Below are 16,362 nucleotides of genomic sequence, written 5' to 3' on the forward strand. Positions count from 1 at the left end.
TTAAAACCATGTCAGAACACATGCCATGAGGAACCGGTTTAAAACCATGTCAGAACACATGCCATGAGGAACCGGTTTAAAACCATGTCAGAACACATGCCATGAGGAACCGGTTTAAAACCATGTTAGAACACATGCCATGAGGAACCTGTTTAATACCATGTCAGAACACATGCCATGAGGAACCGGTTTAATACCATGTCAGAACACATGCCATGAGGAACCTGTTTAATACCATGTCAGAACACATGCCATGAGGAACCTGTTTAGATGAAGGCATCAAGGGAGGAAACACACACACACACACACACACACACACACACACACACACACACACACACACACACACACACACACACACACACACACACACACACACACACACACACAGACACAGACACACACACAGAAACACACACACAGACACACACACACACACACACACACACACACACACACACACACACACACACACACACAGAAACACACACCCAATACAATCTGACATTGGTTTGGGCTCAGATATCTCTCCTCTTTTTGTGGTTACCATGGAAACATCAACGTGGTCATTGTCCCATTCGAGGACGGGCTTCCAGAGCTGTCTGTTATTTCAAACCACGGACATGAATTCTTCTGCTACGGTATGGCACAGCGTGTGTGTGAGTGTGAGTGTGTGTGTGTGTGTATGTGAGTGTGAGTGTGAGTGTGAGTGTGAGTGTGTGTGTGTGTGTGTGTGTGTGTGTGTGTGTGTGTGTGTGTGAGTGTGTGTGTGAGTGTGAGTGTGAGTGTGTGTGTGTGTGTGTGTGTGTGTGTGTGTGTGTGTGAGTGTGCGTGTGCGTGTGTGAGAGAGAGAGAGAGAGACAGAGAGAGATGCATCAGCCCCTCTACAACAGTGTAAAAAGCCTAGACCACCTTCTAAACACGTTTTAAATCCTTAATTCCCCCTGAAAGTAAAGTAGGAGAGTAGGACACCACACACACACACACACACACACACACACACACACACACACACACACACACACACACACACACACACACACACACACACACACACACACACACACACACACACACACACACACACACACACACACACACACACACACACTACAAGGCTCTCCTTCCTCTCCCTGAAGGGGACAGATCCAGCCCATGCTGAGTGACTGTCTTGGAGGATTCTTGTCAAGCTCATTTGAGATGTACTGGGTGTCTGTGTGTGTGTGTGCATGTCTGTCAACCGGTGTGGTGTGTGTGTGTGTGTGTGTGTGTGTTGCCTCCCTCATGCGGTCGCCACGGATACAGGAGATACCCCGCGGCACCCTGAGAGTCCAACTGTCACCCTCACTCAGTGCTGTAATTAGGACCACACACACTATGTAGGACATGTTCAGATATTAACACAATCATCGAGGAAGAAGAAGGAGAAGGAGGAGAAGAAGATAAATGAGAAGGAGGAGAAGAAGAAGAAGGAGAAGGAGAAGGAGAAGAAGAAGAAGGAGAAGAAGACGAAGAAGAAGGAGAAGAAGAAGGAGAAGAAGACGAAGATGAAGAAGAAGGAGAAGAAGATGAAGAAGAAGGAGAAGGAGAAGAAGAAGAAGGAGAAGAAGACGAAGAAGAAGGAGAAGAAGATGAAGAAGAAGGAGAAGGAGAAGAAGAAGAAGGAGAAGAAGACGAAGATGAAGAAGAAGGAGAAGAAGATGAAGAAGAAGGAGAAGGAGAAGAAGAAGAAGGAGAAGAAGACGAAGACGAAGAAGAAGGAGAAGAAGAAGGAGAAGAAGACGAAGATGAAGAAGAAGGAGAAGGAGAAGAAGAAGAAGAAGAAGGAGACGAAGACGAAGAAGAAGGAGAAGAAGAAGAAGAATGAAAAGAAGGAGAAGGAGAAGAGGGTGAAGAAGGAGAGAGTTCTATAAATACGTACGAATGTCCTAAGTAGTCTTTGTAGGAGTTTCATTATAATTTACCCAACATTCACAACCACACACACACACACACACACACACACACACACACACACACACACACACACACACACACACACACACACACACACACACACACACACACACACACACTCACACGCTGTGAAGAAACAACCCGAAACCTTGTGCTAACGGTCACTTTCAGAATGTCCTAATATTGTTGTTTTGGTTTTGTTTTCTCTTTGTAGTTTGTGCAGCAAAATAATGATGTTTTGGGGCGAGATAAACAGATATGTATTCCTTATTTACAACTCATAACTCAAACTACTATTTCTTTTCAAAAAAAAATGAACTAAATTGACTGAACTGTAAATGCATTTAAACAGTGGATCGGTACTCAGAACGTACTGTTCTGTTACAACAGTGGATCGGTACTCAGAACGTACTGTTCTGTTACAACAGTGGGTCGGTATTCAGAATGTACTGTTCTGTTACAACAGTGGGTCGGTATTCAGAATGTACTGTTCTGTTACAACAGTGGGTCGGTACTCAGAATGTACTGTTCTGTTACAACAGTGGATCGGTACTCAGAACGTACTGTTCTGTTACAACAGTGGGTCAGTACTCAGAACGAACTGTTCTGTTACAACAGTGGATCGGTACTCAGAACGTACTGTTCTGTTACAACAGTGGATCGGTACTCAGAACATATTGTTCTGTTACAACAGTGGGTCAGTACTCAGACCGTACTGTTCTGTTACAACAGTGGGTCGGTACTCAGAACGTACTGTTCTGTTACAACAGTGGGTCAGTACTCAGAACGTACTGCTCTGTTACAACAGTGGGTCAGTATTCAGAACGTACTGTTCTGTTACAACAGTGGATCGGTACTCAGAACGTACTGATCTGTTACAACAGTGGGTCAGTACTCAGAACGTACTGTTCTGTTACAACAGTGGGTCAGTACTCAGAACGTACTGTTCTGTTACAACAGTGGATCGGTACTCAGAACGTACTGTTCTGTTACAACAGTGGGTCAGTACTCAGAACGAACTGTTCTGTTACAACAGTGGGTCAGTACTCAGAACGTACTGTTCTGTTACAACAGTGGGTCAGTACTCAGAACGTACTGTTCTGTTACAACAGTGGGTCAGTACTCAGAACGTACTGTTCTGTTACAACAGTGGGTCAGTACTCAGAACGAACTGTTCTGTTACAACAGTGGGTCAGTACTCAGAACGAACTGTTCTGTTACAACAGTGGGTCAGTACTCAGAATGTACTGTTCTGTTACAACAGTGGGTCAGTACTCAGAACGTACTGTTCTGTTACAACAGTGGGTCAGTACTCAGAACGTACTGTTCTGTTACAACAGTGGGTCAGTACTCAGAACGAACTGTTCTGTTACAACAGTGGGTCAGTACTCAGAACGTACTGTTCTGTTACAACAGTGGATCGGTACTCAGAACGTACTGATCTGTTACAACAGTGGGTCAGTACTCAGAACGTACTGTTCTGTTACAACAGTGGGTCAGTACTCAGAACGAACTGTTCTGTTACAACAGTGGGTCGGTACTCAGAACGTACTGTTCTGTTACAACATTGGATCGGTACTCAGAACGTACTGTTCTGTTACAACAGTGGGTCGGTATTCAGAACGTACTGTTCTGTTACAACAGTGGGTCAGTACTCAGAACGTACTGTTCTGTTACAACAGTGGATCGGTACTCAGAACGTACTGTTCTGTTACAACAGTGGATCGGTACTCAGAACGTACTGTTCTGTTACAACAGTGGATCGGTACTCAGAACGTACTGTTCTGTTACAACAGTGGGTCAGTACTCAGAACGTACTGTTCTGTTACAACAGTGGGTCAGTACTCAGAACGTACTGTTCTGTTACAACAGTGGGTCAGTACTCAGAACATACCGCTCTGTTACAACATTGGATCGGTACTCAGAACGTACTGTTCTGTTACAACAGTGGGTCAGTACTCAGAACATACCGCTCTGTTACAACATTGGATCGGTACTCAGAACGTACTGTTCTGTTACAACAGTGGGTCAGTACTCAGAACATACCGCTCTGTTACAACATTGGATCGGTACTCAGAACATACTGCTCTGTTACAAGTGAAGAGCAATGAAGAGAACGTCTCAGGCTTCTACAGTCTCTCATGTACACTACATGACCAACAGTATGTGGACACCTGCTCATCCAACATCTCATTCCAAAATCATGGGTATTAATATAGAGTTGGTCCCCCCGTTGCTGCTATAACAGCCTCCACTTTTCTGGGAAGGCTTTACACTAGATGTTGGAACATTGCTGCGGGGACTTGCTTCCATTCAGCCACAACAGCATTAGTGAGGTCGGGCACTGATGTTGGGTGATTAGGCCTGGCTCGTAGTCGGCTTTACAATTCATCCCAAAGGTGTTCGATGGGTTTGAGGTCAGGGCTGTCAAGTTCTTCCACACCGATCTCGACAAACCATTTCTATATGTACCTCACTTTGTAAACGGGGGCATTGTCAAGCTGAAACAGGAAAGGGCCTTCCCCAAACTGTTGCCACAAAGTTGGAAGCACAGAATCGTCTAGAAAGTCATTGTTATGCTGTAGCGTTAAGATTTCCTTTCACTGGAGCTGAGGGGCCCGAACCATGAAAAACAACCCCAGACCATTATTCCTCCTCCACTAAACTTTGCAGTTGGCACTATGCATTCCGGCAGGCAGTATTCTCCTGGCATCCGCCAAACCCAGATTCGTTCGAAATGTGATTCATCACTCCAGAGAATACGTTTCCACTGCTCCAGAGTCCAATGGCAGTGAGCTTTACACCACTCAAGCCGACGCCTGGCATTTCCCATGGTGATCTTAGGCTTGTATGCAGCTGCTCGGCCGTGGAAACCCATTTCATGAAGCTCCCGATGAACAGTTATTGTTCTGACGTTGTTTCCAGAGGCAGTTTGGAACTCGGTAGTGAGTGTTGCAACGTGCTCCAGCACTCGGCGGTCCCGTTCTGTGAGCGTGTGTGGTCTACCACTTCACAACTGAGCCGTTGTTGCTCCTAGACGTTTCCACTTCACAATAACAGCGCTTACAGTTGACTGGGGCAGCTCTAGCAGGGCAGAAATCTGACAAACTGACTGTGTTGCCGTGTTGAAAGTCACTGAGCTCTTCAGTAAGGCCATTCTACTGCCAATGTTTGTCTATGGAGATTGCATGACTGTGTGCTCGATTTTATACACCTGTCAGCAACGGGTGTGCCTAAAATAGATTAATCCACTAATTTGAAGGGGTGTCCACATACTGCTGTATACATAGTGTATATGGCACACACACTACACACACTACACACACACTACGCACACACACACACTAAACACACTACATACACACACTACACACACCCTAAACACACACACACAAAACACACTACACACACCCTACACACACACACACAAAACACACTACACGTGCACTACACACACTACACACACTACACACTACACACACTACACACTACACACACTACACACCGCCTGGTGCTGTGAAGGCTGAGACAGAGTTCTACAGAGACAGGCTGCCAGAGGAGGTTGACCATGCTGGAGAGGTGACGCGTCAGTAGTGTGTGTGAGTGTGTGTGTATGTTGGAGTTGGAACACACACACACTCTTCAGTGAGTGCAAGCGCCTCCAGGGGCCAGAGGTGCCAATGATTATTGGGCTGGGGCCAGACCAGGGGCAGCCTCCAGCCATCCATCCTGGCACAGGTGGCCCTAACTGGGGCCAAGGCCAAATTGAGGCCCCTGCTTCGCCACGGGCCTTGGCGCACAGCCCCACGCAACTCTCATCTGAACCACACAGGGAGAGGAGAGAGATGGAGGGAGAGGGGGGAGAGAGGAGCGAGATGGTGGGAGAGGACAGAGATGGTGGGAAGGAGGAGAGAGATGGAGGGAGAGAGGAGAGAGATGGAGGGAGAGAGGAGAGAGTTGGAGTGAGAGAGGAGAGACGGAGAGATTGGAGGGAGAGAGGAGAGACGGAGAGATTGGAGGGAGAGAGAGAGAGAGGAGAGAAATGGAGGGAGAGAGAAGAGAAATGGAGGGAGAGAGGAGAGAAATGGAGGGAGAGAGGAGAGAGATGGAGGGAGAGAGGAGAGAAATGGAGGGAGATGACAGTGGAGAGGGAGTGAGGGAGTGGAAAGTGGAGAGTGAGTGAGGGAGGGGACAGAGGAGAGGGGGTGGACAGCGGAAAGGGGGTGATGGGGGGACAGTGGAGAGGGAGTGAGGGAGGAGACAGAAGGGAGGGAGAGAGGGAGGGGACAGTGGAGAGTGAGTGAGGGAGGGGACAGAGGAGAGGGAGTGAGGGGAGTACAGAGAAGAGGGAGTGAGGGAGTGAGGGAGTGGAAAGTGGAGAGTGAGTGAGGGAGGGGACAGTGGAGAGGGAGTGAGGGAGGGGACAGAGGAGAGTGAGTGAGGGAGGGGACAGCAGAAAGGGAGTGATGGGGGGACAGTGGAGAGGGAGTGAGGGAGGGGACAGTGGAGAGTGAGTAAGGGGACATAGGAGAGGAATATATGGAAAATGAGGAGGGAGGAGAGGAATGGATAATAAATGAGGGAGCGAAGGAGGAGAGGAATGAGGAGGAATGGATAATGAATGAGGGAGCGAAGGAGGAGAGGAATGAGGAGGAATGGATAATGAATGAGGGAGCGAAGGAGGAGAGGAATGAGGAGGAATGGATAATAAATGAGGGAGCGAAGGAGGAGAGGAATGAGGAGGAATGGATAATAAATGAGGGAGCGAAGGAGGAGAGGAATGAGGAGGAATGGATAATAAATGAGGGAGCGAAGGAGGAGAGGAATGAGGAGGAATGGATAATAAATGAGGGAGCGAAGGAGGAGAGGAATGAGGAGGAATGGATAATAAAGGAGGAGAGGGGAAGACAGGGATGAAGAACACTCTCTCGTCTTTTGGTTGAAGTGTTTTTCCAATGTGCAGCGGGACTTATATCAGAGAGAGATACAGAGAGGAATGTGTGGGAGAGATGTGGGGGGTTTAAGATCCAAAATAAATATTCTAACTTTGGCAGGAATACGGGAGTCTACAGTGTGTGTGTGTGTGTGTGTGTGTGTGTGTGTGTGTGTGTGTGTGTGTGTGTGTGTGTGTGTGTGTGTGTGTGTGTGTGTGTGTGTGTGTGTGTGGGTGTGTGTGTGTGTGTGTGTGTGTGTGTGTGCATCTGTGTGTGTGTGTGTGTGTGTGTGTGTGTGTGTGTGTGTGTGTGTGTGTGTGTGTGTGTGTGTGTGTGTGTGTGTGTGTGTGTGTGTGTGTGTGTGTGTGTAGTAAGATAGTTCAATTGTTCTCTCCTTAACTAAAACCAAGTGGTTGAGGTGTTTAGAGTAAACCTCCTCCCCAGAACACATCACTTTATCACCTTCCACCCAGAGTTATACAGACCCCACACACTCCACCAGCACCAATCCTCATAGTCCTCTCACTGTTCTCTGTCTACAATGGAGCGGCCCACTGTACAATCAATTCCATTACAACTGCCCAGTGTTTTAACAATTCCATTAGAACTGCCCAGTGTTCTAACAATTCCATTAGAACTGCCCAGTGTTCTAACAATTCCATTAGAACGGCCCAGTGTTCTAACAATTCCATTAGAACAGCCCAGTGTTCTAACAATTCCATTAGAACTGCCCAGTGTTCTAACAATTCCATTAGAACGGCCCAGTGTTCTAACAATTCCATTAGAACGGCCCAGTGTTCTAACAATTCCATTAGAACAGCCCAGTGTTCTAACAATTCCATTAGAACTGCCCAGTGTTCTAACAATTCCATTAGAACTGCCCAGTGTTTTAACAATTCCATTAGAATGGCCCAGTGTTCTAACAATTCCATTACAACTGCCCAGTGTTCTAACAATTCCATTAGAACTGCCCAGTGTTCTAACAATTCCATTAGAACGGCCCAGTGTTCTAACAATTCCATTAGAACGGCCCAGTGTTCTAACAATTCCATTAGAACTGCCCAGTGTTCTAACAATTCCATTAGAACTGGCCAGTGTTCTAACAATTCCATTAGAACTGCCCAGTGTTCTAACAATTCCATTAGAACTGCCCAGTGTTCTAACAATTCCATTAGAACGGCCCAGTGTTCTAACAATTCCATTAGAACTGCCCAGTGTTCTAACAATTCCATTAGAACTGCCCAGTGTTCTAACAATTCCATTAGAACGGCCCAGTGTTCTAACAATTCCATTAGAACGGCCCAGTGTTCTAACAATTCCATTAGAACTGCCCAGTGTTCTAACAATTCCATTAGAACTGCCCAGTGTTCAAACAATTCCATTAGAACTGCCCAGTGTTCTAACAATTCCATTAGAACGGCCCAGTGTTCTAACAATTCCATTAGAACGGCCCAGTGTTCTAACAATTCCGTTAGAACTGCCCAGTGTTCTAACAATTCCATTAGAACGGCCCAGTGTTCAAACAATTCCATTAGAACTGCCCAGTGTTCTAACAATTCCATTAGAACGGCCCAGTGTTCTAACAATTCCATTACAACTGCCCAGTGTTCTAACAATTCCATTACAACTGCCCAGTGTTCTAACAATTCCATTAGAACGGCCCAGTGTTCTAACAATTCCATTACAACTGCCCAGTGTTCTAACAATTCCATTACAACTGCCCAGTGTTCTAACAATTCCATTACAACTGACCAGTGTTTTAACAATTCCATTACACCTGACCAGTGTTCTAACAATTCCATTACAACTGACCAGTGTTCTAACAATTCCATTAGAACTGCCCAGTGTTCTAACAATTCCATTAGAACTGCCCAGTGTTCTAAAAATTCCATTACAACTGCCAAGTGTTCTAACAATTCCATTACAACTGCCCAGTGTTTTAACAATTCCATTACAACTGCCCAGTGTTTTAACAATTCCATTACAACTGCCCAGTGTTTTAACAATTCCATTACAACTGCCCAGTGTTTTAACAATTACATTACAACTGCCCAGTGTTCTAACAATTCCATTACAACTGCCCAGTGTTCTAACAATTACATTACAACTGCCCAGTGTTCGAACAATTCCATTAGAACTGCCCAGTGTTCTAACAATTCCATTAGAACGGCCCAGTGTTCTAACAATTCCATTAGAACGGCCCAGTGTTCTAACAATTTCATTAGAACTGCCCAGTGTTCTAACAATTCCATTAGAACTGCCCAGTGTTCGAACAATTACATTACAACTGCCCAGTGTTCTAACAATTCCATTAGAACGGCCCAGTGTTCTAACAATTCCATTAGAACTGCCCAGTGTTTTAACAATTACATTACAACTGCCCAGTGTTCGAACAATTACATTACAACTGCCCAGTGTTCTAACAATTCCATTACAACTGCCCAGTGTTCTAAAAATTCCATTACAACTGCATAGTGTTCTAACAATTCCATTAGAACTGCCCAGTGTTCTAAAAATTCCATTACAACTGCATAGTGTTCTAACAATTCCATTAGAACTGCCCAGTGTTCTAACAATTCCATTACAACTGACCAGTGTTCTAACAATTCCATTAGAACTGCCCAGTGTTCTAACAATTCCATTAGAACTGCCCAGTGTTCTAACAATTCCATTAGAACTGCCCAGTGTTCTAACAATTCCATTACAACTGCCCAGTGTTCTAACAATTCCATTAGAACTGCTCATTGTTCTAACAATTCCATTAGAACGGCCCAGTGTTCTAACAATTCCATTAGAACGGCCCAGTGTTCTAACAATTTCATTAGAACTGCCCAGTGTTCTAACAATTCCATTAGAACAGCCCAGCGTTCTAACAATTCCATTAGAACGGCCCAGTGTTCTAACAATTCCATTAGAACGGCCCAGTGTTCTAACAATTCCATTAGAACGGCCCAGTGTTCTAACAATTTCATTAGAACTGCCCAGTGTTCTAACAATTCCATTAGAACTGCACAGTGTTTTAACAATTCCATTAGAACTGCCCAGTGTTTTAACAATTCCATTAGAACTGCCCAGTGTTTTAACAATTCCATTAGAACAGCCCAGTGTTCTAACAATACCATTACAACTGCCCAGTGTTTTAACAATTCCATTAGAACTGCCCAGTGTTTTAACAATTCCATTACAACTGCACAGTGTTTTAACAATTCCATTAGAACTGCCCAGTGTTTTAACAATTCCATTAGAACTGCCCAGTGTTTTAACAATTCCATTAGAACAGCCCAGTGTTCTAACAATACCATTACAACTGCCCAGTGTTTTAACAATTCCATTACAACTGCCCAGTGTTCTAACAATTCCATTAGAACTGCCCAGTGTTTTAACAATTGCATTACAACTGCCCAGTGTTTTAACAATTACATTACAACTGCCCAGTGTTTTAACAATTACATTACAACTGCACAGTGTTTTAACAATTCCATTAGAACTGCCCAGTGTTTTAACAATTCCATTAGAACTGCCCAGTGTTTTAACAATTCCATTAGAACTGCCCAGTGTTTTAACAATTCCATTACAACTGCCCAGTGTTCTAACAATTCCATTACAACTGCCCAGTGTTTTAACAATTCCATTACAACTGCCCAGTGTTTTAACAATTCCATTAGAACTGCCCAGTGTTTTAACAATTCCATTAGAACTGCTCTTTGTTCTAACAATTCCATTAGAACAGCCCAGTGTTCTAACAATTCCATTACAACTGCTCATTGTTCTAACAATTCCATTAGAACAGCCCAGTGTTCTAACAATTCCATTAGAACTGCTCATTGTTCTAACAATTCCATTAGAACGGCCCAGTGTTCTAACAATTCCATTAGAACAGCCCAGTGTTCTAACAATTCCATTAGAACTGCTCATTGTTCTAACAATTCCATTAGAACTGCCCAGTGTTCTAACAATTCCATTAGAACTGCTCATTGTTCTAACAATTCCATTAGAACAGCCCAGTGTTCTAACAATTCCATTAGAACAGCCCAGTGTTCTAACAATTCCATTAGAACTGCCCAGTGTTCTAAAAATTCCATTAGAACTTCCCAGTGTTCTAACAATTCCATCCATCTGATGAGACAGTCCTTTGTGACACTCAAAACGAGAGCCCAGCCGAAATATAGAATTTAAAATAGAAATGGATGTAAATAGAGAGGGATGAAGAACAAGAAAAGAGCATTCAAAGATATCAGAATTCCTAGGCAGCCATTTTGAATTTAGCATAAGAATCATCTACTCAACAACACAACATTCCGTGAAGTCCCTCTATAATCACCACACATATTAAGTGGAACTTCCATGGCAGCATCTTCGTTTCCCCTTCAACCCTGAGTATCCCTATGGGGGAGGGAATATGGGAGCACACAGATAGCAGCTGGGCCCATAGGGCTCTGGTCACTAGTAGTTCACTATATAGGGAATAGTGGAATATTTGGGTGATTCCCACTGGCTCATATAACTGGAGCGAACTGTCTGCTCTAGCCCCCGGGTGTGTGTGTGTGTGTGTGCGTGTGTGTGTGCGTGTGCGTGTGTGTGTGTGTGTGTATGTGTGTGTGTGTGTGTGTGCGTGCGTGCGTGCATGAATTATGGATAGCTAGAACCACACACTGCATCTGTCTGAGCAGGTGGCCGGCCAGGCCAAAGCAACCGCAGGCAGAGCAGCACAGCATGATGGAAAGGTGCTTATGATAGAGAGAGAGAAATGGAGGAGGAAGAGGGGGAGGGATAGAGAGAGGGGTGAAGACATGGATACAGAGAGGGGGAGAAGGAGAGGAGAAAGAGGACCAGGGAGAGGAGAGGAGAGGAGAGGAGAGAGAGGACCAGGGAGAGGAGAGAGAGGACCAGGGAGAGGAGAGAGAGAGGACCAGGGAGAGGAGAGCGAGAGGACCAGGGAGAGGAGAGAGAGAGGACCAGGGAAAGGAGAGAGAGGACCAGGGAAAGGAGAGAGAGAGGACCAGGGAGAGGAGAGATATAGGACCAGGGAGAGGAGAGAGAGGACCAGGAAGAGGAGAGAGAGAGGACCAGGGAAAGGAGAGAGAGAGGACCAGGGAAAGGAGAGAGAGAGGACCAGGGAAAGGAGAGAGAGAGGACCAGGGAAAGGAGAGAGAGAGGACCAGGGAAAGGAGAGAGAGAGGACCAGGGAAAGGAGAGAGAGAGGACCAGGGAGAGGAGAGGGGACTAGATAACGACGGAGGAAGCTGTTAGCTTTAGTCTGCCCACAGCACCACCTAGAAACACATTCCAGATCTGCATATCTAACCTTGAACAATTCAGTCTGAGGATAGATGGACCGTCTCATCTATACAGTACACAGAGAATAGCCAAAATGACATGAAATAATCATCACAGCTTTCTATAATTCTAGATCAGCTCACCTGAGGGACATGATCTTCAACGGATGGATAGATGAACAGACAGACATACAGACAGACATAGAACTAGAATTCTAGATCAGCTCACCTGAGGGACATGATCTTCAACGGATGGATAGATGAACAGACAGACATACAGACAGACATAGAACTAGAATTCTAGATCAGCTCACCTGAGGGACATGATCTTCAACGGATGGATAGATGAACAGACAGACAGACAGACATAGAACTAGAATTCTAGATCAGCTCACCTGAGGGACATGATCTTCAACGGATGGATAGATGAACAGACAGACAGACAGACATAGAACTATAATTCTAGATCAGCTCACCTGAGCGACATGATCTTCAACGGATGGATAGATGAACAGACAGACAGACATAGAACTATAAATCTAGATCAGCTCACCTGAGCGACATGATCTTCAACGGATGGATAGATGAACAGACAGACAGACAGACAGACAGACATAGAACTATAATTCTAGATCAGCTCACCTGAGCGACATGATCTTCAACGGATGGATAGATAAACAGACAGATAGACAGACATAGAACTAGAATTCTAGATCAGCTCACCTGAGCGACATGATCTTCAACGGATGGATAGATGAACAGACAGACAGACAGACATACATAGAACTATAATTCCAGATCAGCTCACCTGAGCGACATGATCTTGTATGCGTCGGGCAGGTAACATCTAGTATTTTCCATCTGTGCCGGGTCCGAGTCACAGATCTTGTCGTCGGTGCGTCCGTAGTTGGCACTGTCAATCATGATGACGTCTGTGCCCGGGCAGCGCAGCTCGATGGGGTAAGACTCACAGGACAGTTCCCTACGGACCACCGCCATGGGGACAGGGGCTCGACTCACCGCTGTATAGAGAGAGGGAGGAGATATAAGACAGGTAAATGTAAACACAGCCAGTCTCTCTCTGCTTGGACCCTGGTATTAGTTACATCTTGGGGTGGTCGGTCTATATGTGTGTGATTTCAACTTGTTGTTGTTGTTGAGCCCTGTAGAATCCACCGGTGGTACTGGGAACAGAATACACACTGAAGGACTCTCATGTTGCCCCTCTGAAAGCCTTCTCTCTCTCTCACACACTTGTACACAACCATTTTTAAAATAGTTTTTATTTAATTCTCTCTCTCTCTCACACACTTGTACACGACCATTTCTAAAATTGTTTTTATTTAATTCTCTCTCTCTCTCTCACACACTTGTACACAACCATTTCTAAAATTGTTTTTATTTAATTCTCTCTCTCTCTCTCTCACACACTTGTACACAACCATTTCTAAAATAGTTTTTATTTAATTCTCTCTCTCTCTCTCACACACACTTGTACACAACCATTTCTAAAATTGTTTTTTATTTAACCTTTATTAATCTAGGCAAGTCAGTTATAAGAACACATTTTTTATTTACAATGACGGCCTACCGGGGAACAGTGGGTTAACAGATTTTAACCTTGTCAGCTCGGGGGATGAGACCTAGCAACCTTCTGGCCCTGTAACCACTAGGCTAGCTGGTGCTAAAGCAGAGATACCTGCATTAAACACAATACTACCATTCTTGACATAAACTTGTGATCTACAGCCCCCCCCCCCCCTCCACATCCCCACCGCCACTCGTCCTCTCGCTCCCTGTCATAGTAACCATAGCAACCCCGTTCTTCCTCCGCTCCTGTCCCGGGCTCTGATTAGCGTCATAGTTACACGGATACAGCCTGGAATCTGAATGAGCTCAACGTCACTACATCTACTGAGGCGCAGACACACACACACACACACACACACACACACACACACACACACACACACACACACACACACACACACACACACACACACACACACACACACACACACACACACACACACACACACACACACACACACACACACACACACACACACACACACACACACACACACACACACACACACAAGCAGAGATACACACACACTTAATCTCAAAGCAGAGATGCGCACACACACACACACAAATACACGTAACCACACACACACACACACACACACACACAAATACACGTAACCACACACACACACACACACACACATATGCAGAGATACACGCACACACACACACACTCACACACACACACACACACACACACACACACACACACACATGTAACACACACACACACACACTGAGAAATGCATACTGCGAGGGACAGTCATAGTGACACATACATCAAACATTGCACACGCACACCCAGAAATGGGACATAGAGAAGGTCAATATGGTGTGTGTATGTGTGAGAGTGTGTGTGAGAGTGTGTGTGTGAGAGTGTGTGTGTGATAGACTCCATCTAGATCAGTTGTCTCTCAGCCTTAAGGCCTGAAACATCAAGAAACAACAAGATACAGTTGAAGTCAGAAGTTTACATACACCTTAGCCAAATACATTTAAATTCAGTTTTTCACAATTCCTGACATTTAATCCTCGTAAGAATTCCCTGTTTTAGGTCATTTAGGATCACCACTTTGTGAAATGTCAGAATAATAGTAGATATAATTATTTTTTTCAGCTTTTATTTCTTTCATCACATTCCCAGTGGGTCAGAAGTTTACATACACTCAATTAGTATTTGGTAGCATTGCCTTTAAATTGTTTAACTTGGGTCAAACGTTTCGGGTAGCCTTCCACAACCTTCCCACAATAAGTTGGGTGAATTGTGGCCCATTGCTCCTGACAGAGCTGGTGTAACCGAGTCAGGTTTGTAGGCCTCCTTGCACGCACACGCTTTTTCAGTTTTACCCACAAATTTTCTCTAGGATTGAGGTCAGGGCTTTGTGATGGCCACTCCAATACCTTGACTTTGTTGTCCTTAAGCCATTTTGCCACAACTTTGGAAGTATGCTTGGGGTCATTGTCCATTTGGAAGACCCATTTGCGACCAAGCTTTAACTTCCTGACTGATGTCTTGAGATGTTGCTTCAATATATCCACATAATTTTCCTCCGTCATGATGCCATCTATTTTGTGAAGTGCACCAGTCCCTCCTGCAGCAAAGCACCCCCCCCCAACTTGATGCTGCCACCCCCGTGCTTCACGGTTGGGATGCTGTTCTTTGGCATACAAGCCTCCCCCTTTTCCTCCAAACATAACGATGGTCATTATGGCCAAACAGTTCCATTTTTGTTTCATCAGACCAGAGGACATTTCTCCAAAAAGTACGATCTTTGTCCCCATGTGCAGTTGCAAACCATTGTCTGGATTTTTTATGGAGGTTTTGGAGCAGTGACTTCTTCCTTGCTGAGCGGCCTTTCAGGTTATGTCGATATAGGACTTGTTTTAATGTGGATATAGATACTTTTGTACCCATTTCCTCCAGCATCTTCACAAGGTCCTTTGCTGTTGTTCTGGGATTGATTTGCACTTTTTGCACCAAAGTACGTTCATCTCTAGGAGACAGAACGCATCTCCTTCCTGATCGGTTTGACGGCTGCGTGGTCCCATGGTGTTTATACTTGTGTACTATTGTTTGTACAGATGAACGTGGTACCTTCAGGTGTTTGGAAATTGTTCCCAAGGATGAACCAGACCTGTGGAGGTCAACAACAAAAAATTCTGAGGTCTTGGCTGATTTCTTTTGATTTTCCCATGATGTCAAGCAAAGAGGCACTGAGTTTGAAGGTAGGCCTTGAAATACATCCACAGGTACACCTCCAATTGACTCAAATGATGTCAATTAGCCTATCAGAAGCTTTTAAAGCCATGACATCATTTTCTGGAATTTTCCAAGCTGTTTAAAGGCACAGTCAACTTAGTGTATGTAAACTTCTGGCCCACTGGAATTGTGATACAGTGAATTATAAGTGAAATAATCTGTCTGTAAACAATTGTTGGAAAAATGACTTGTGTCATGCACAAAGTAGATGTCCTAACCAACTTGCCAAAGCTATAGTTTGTTAACAAGAAATTTGTGGAGTAGTTGAAAAACAAGTTTTAATGACTCCAACCTAAGTGCATGTAAACTTCTGACTTCAACTGTATATATGTTTCTATTTGAGCCT

At 44.8% G+C, this 16,362-nt stretch overlaps 1 protein-coding gene across 1 annotated transcript in view; it reads right to left on the bottom strand.

The window, feature by feature from the left end:
• adgrl3.1 (adhesion G protein-coupled receptor L3.1) overlaps positions 1 to 16,362 on the bottom strand; it is a 334,415-nt gene that overhangs the window by 234,749 nt on the left and 83,304 nt on the right. The window contains exon 3 of the mRNA XM_071408263.1: positions 12,975 to 13,188. Within this exon, the coding sequence (XP_071264364.1) occupies positions 12,975 to 13,188 (214 nt within the window). The remainder of the gene's footprint in view (positions 1 to 12,974; positions 13,189 to 16,362) is intronic.

The sequence above is a fragment of the Salvelinus alpinus genome, chromosome 6 (assembly GCF_045679555.1).
Source record: "Salvelinus alpinus chromosome 6, SLU_Salpinus.1, whole genome shotgun sequence".
In the NCBI taxonomy this organism is placed as follows: domain Eukaryota; kingdom Metazoa; phylum Chordata; class Actinopteri; order Salmoniformes; family Salmonidae; genus Salvelinus; species Salvelinus alpinus.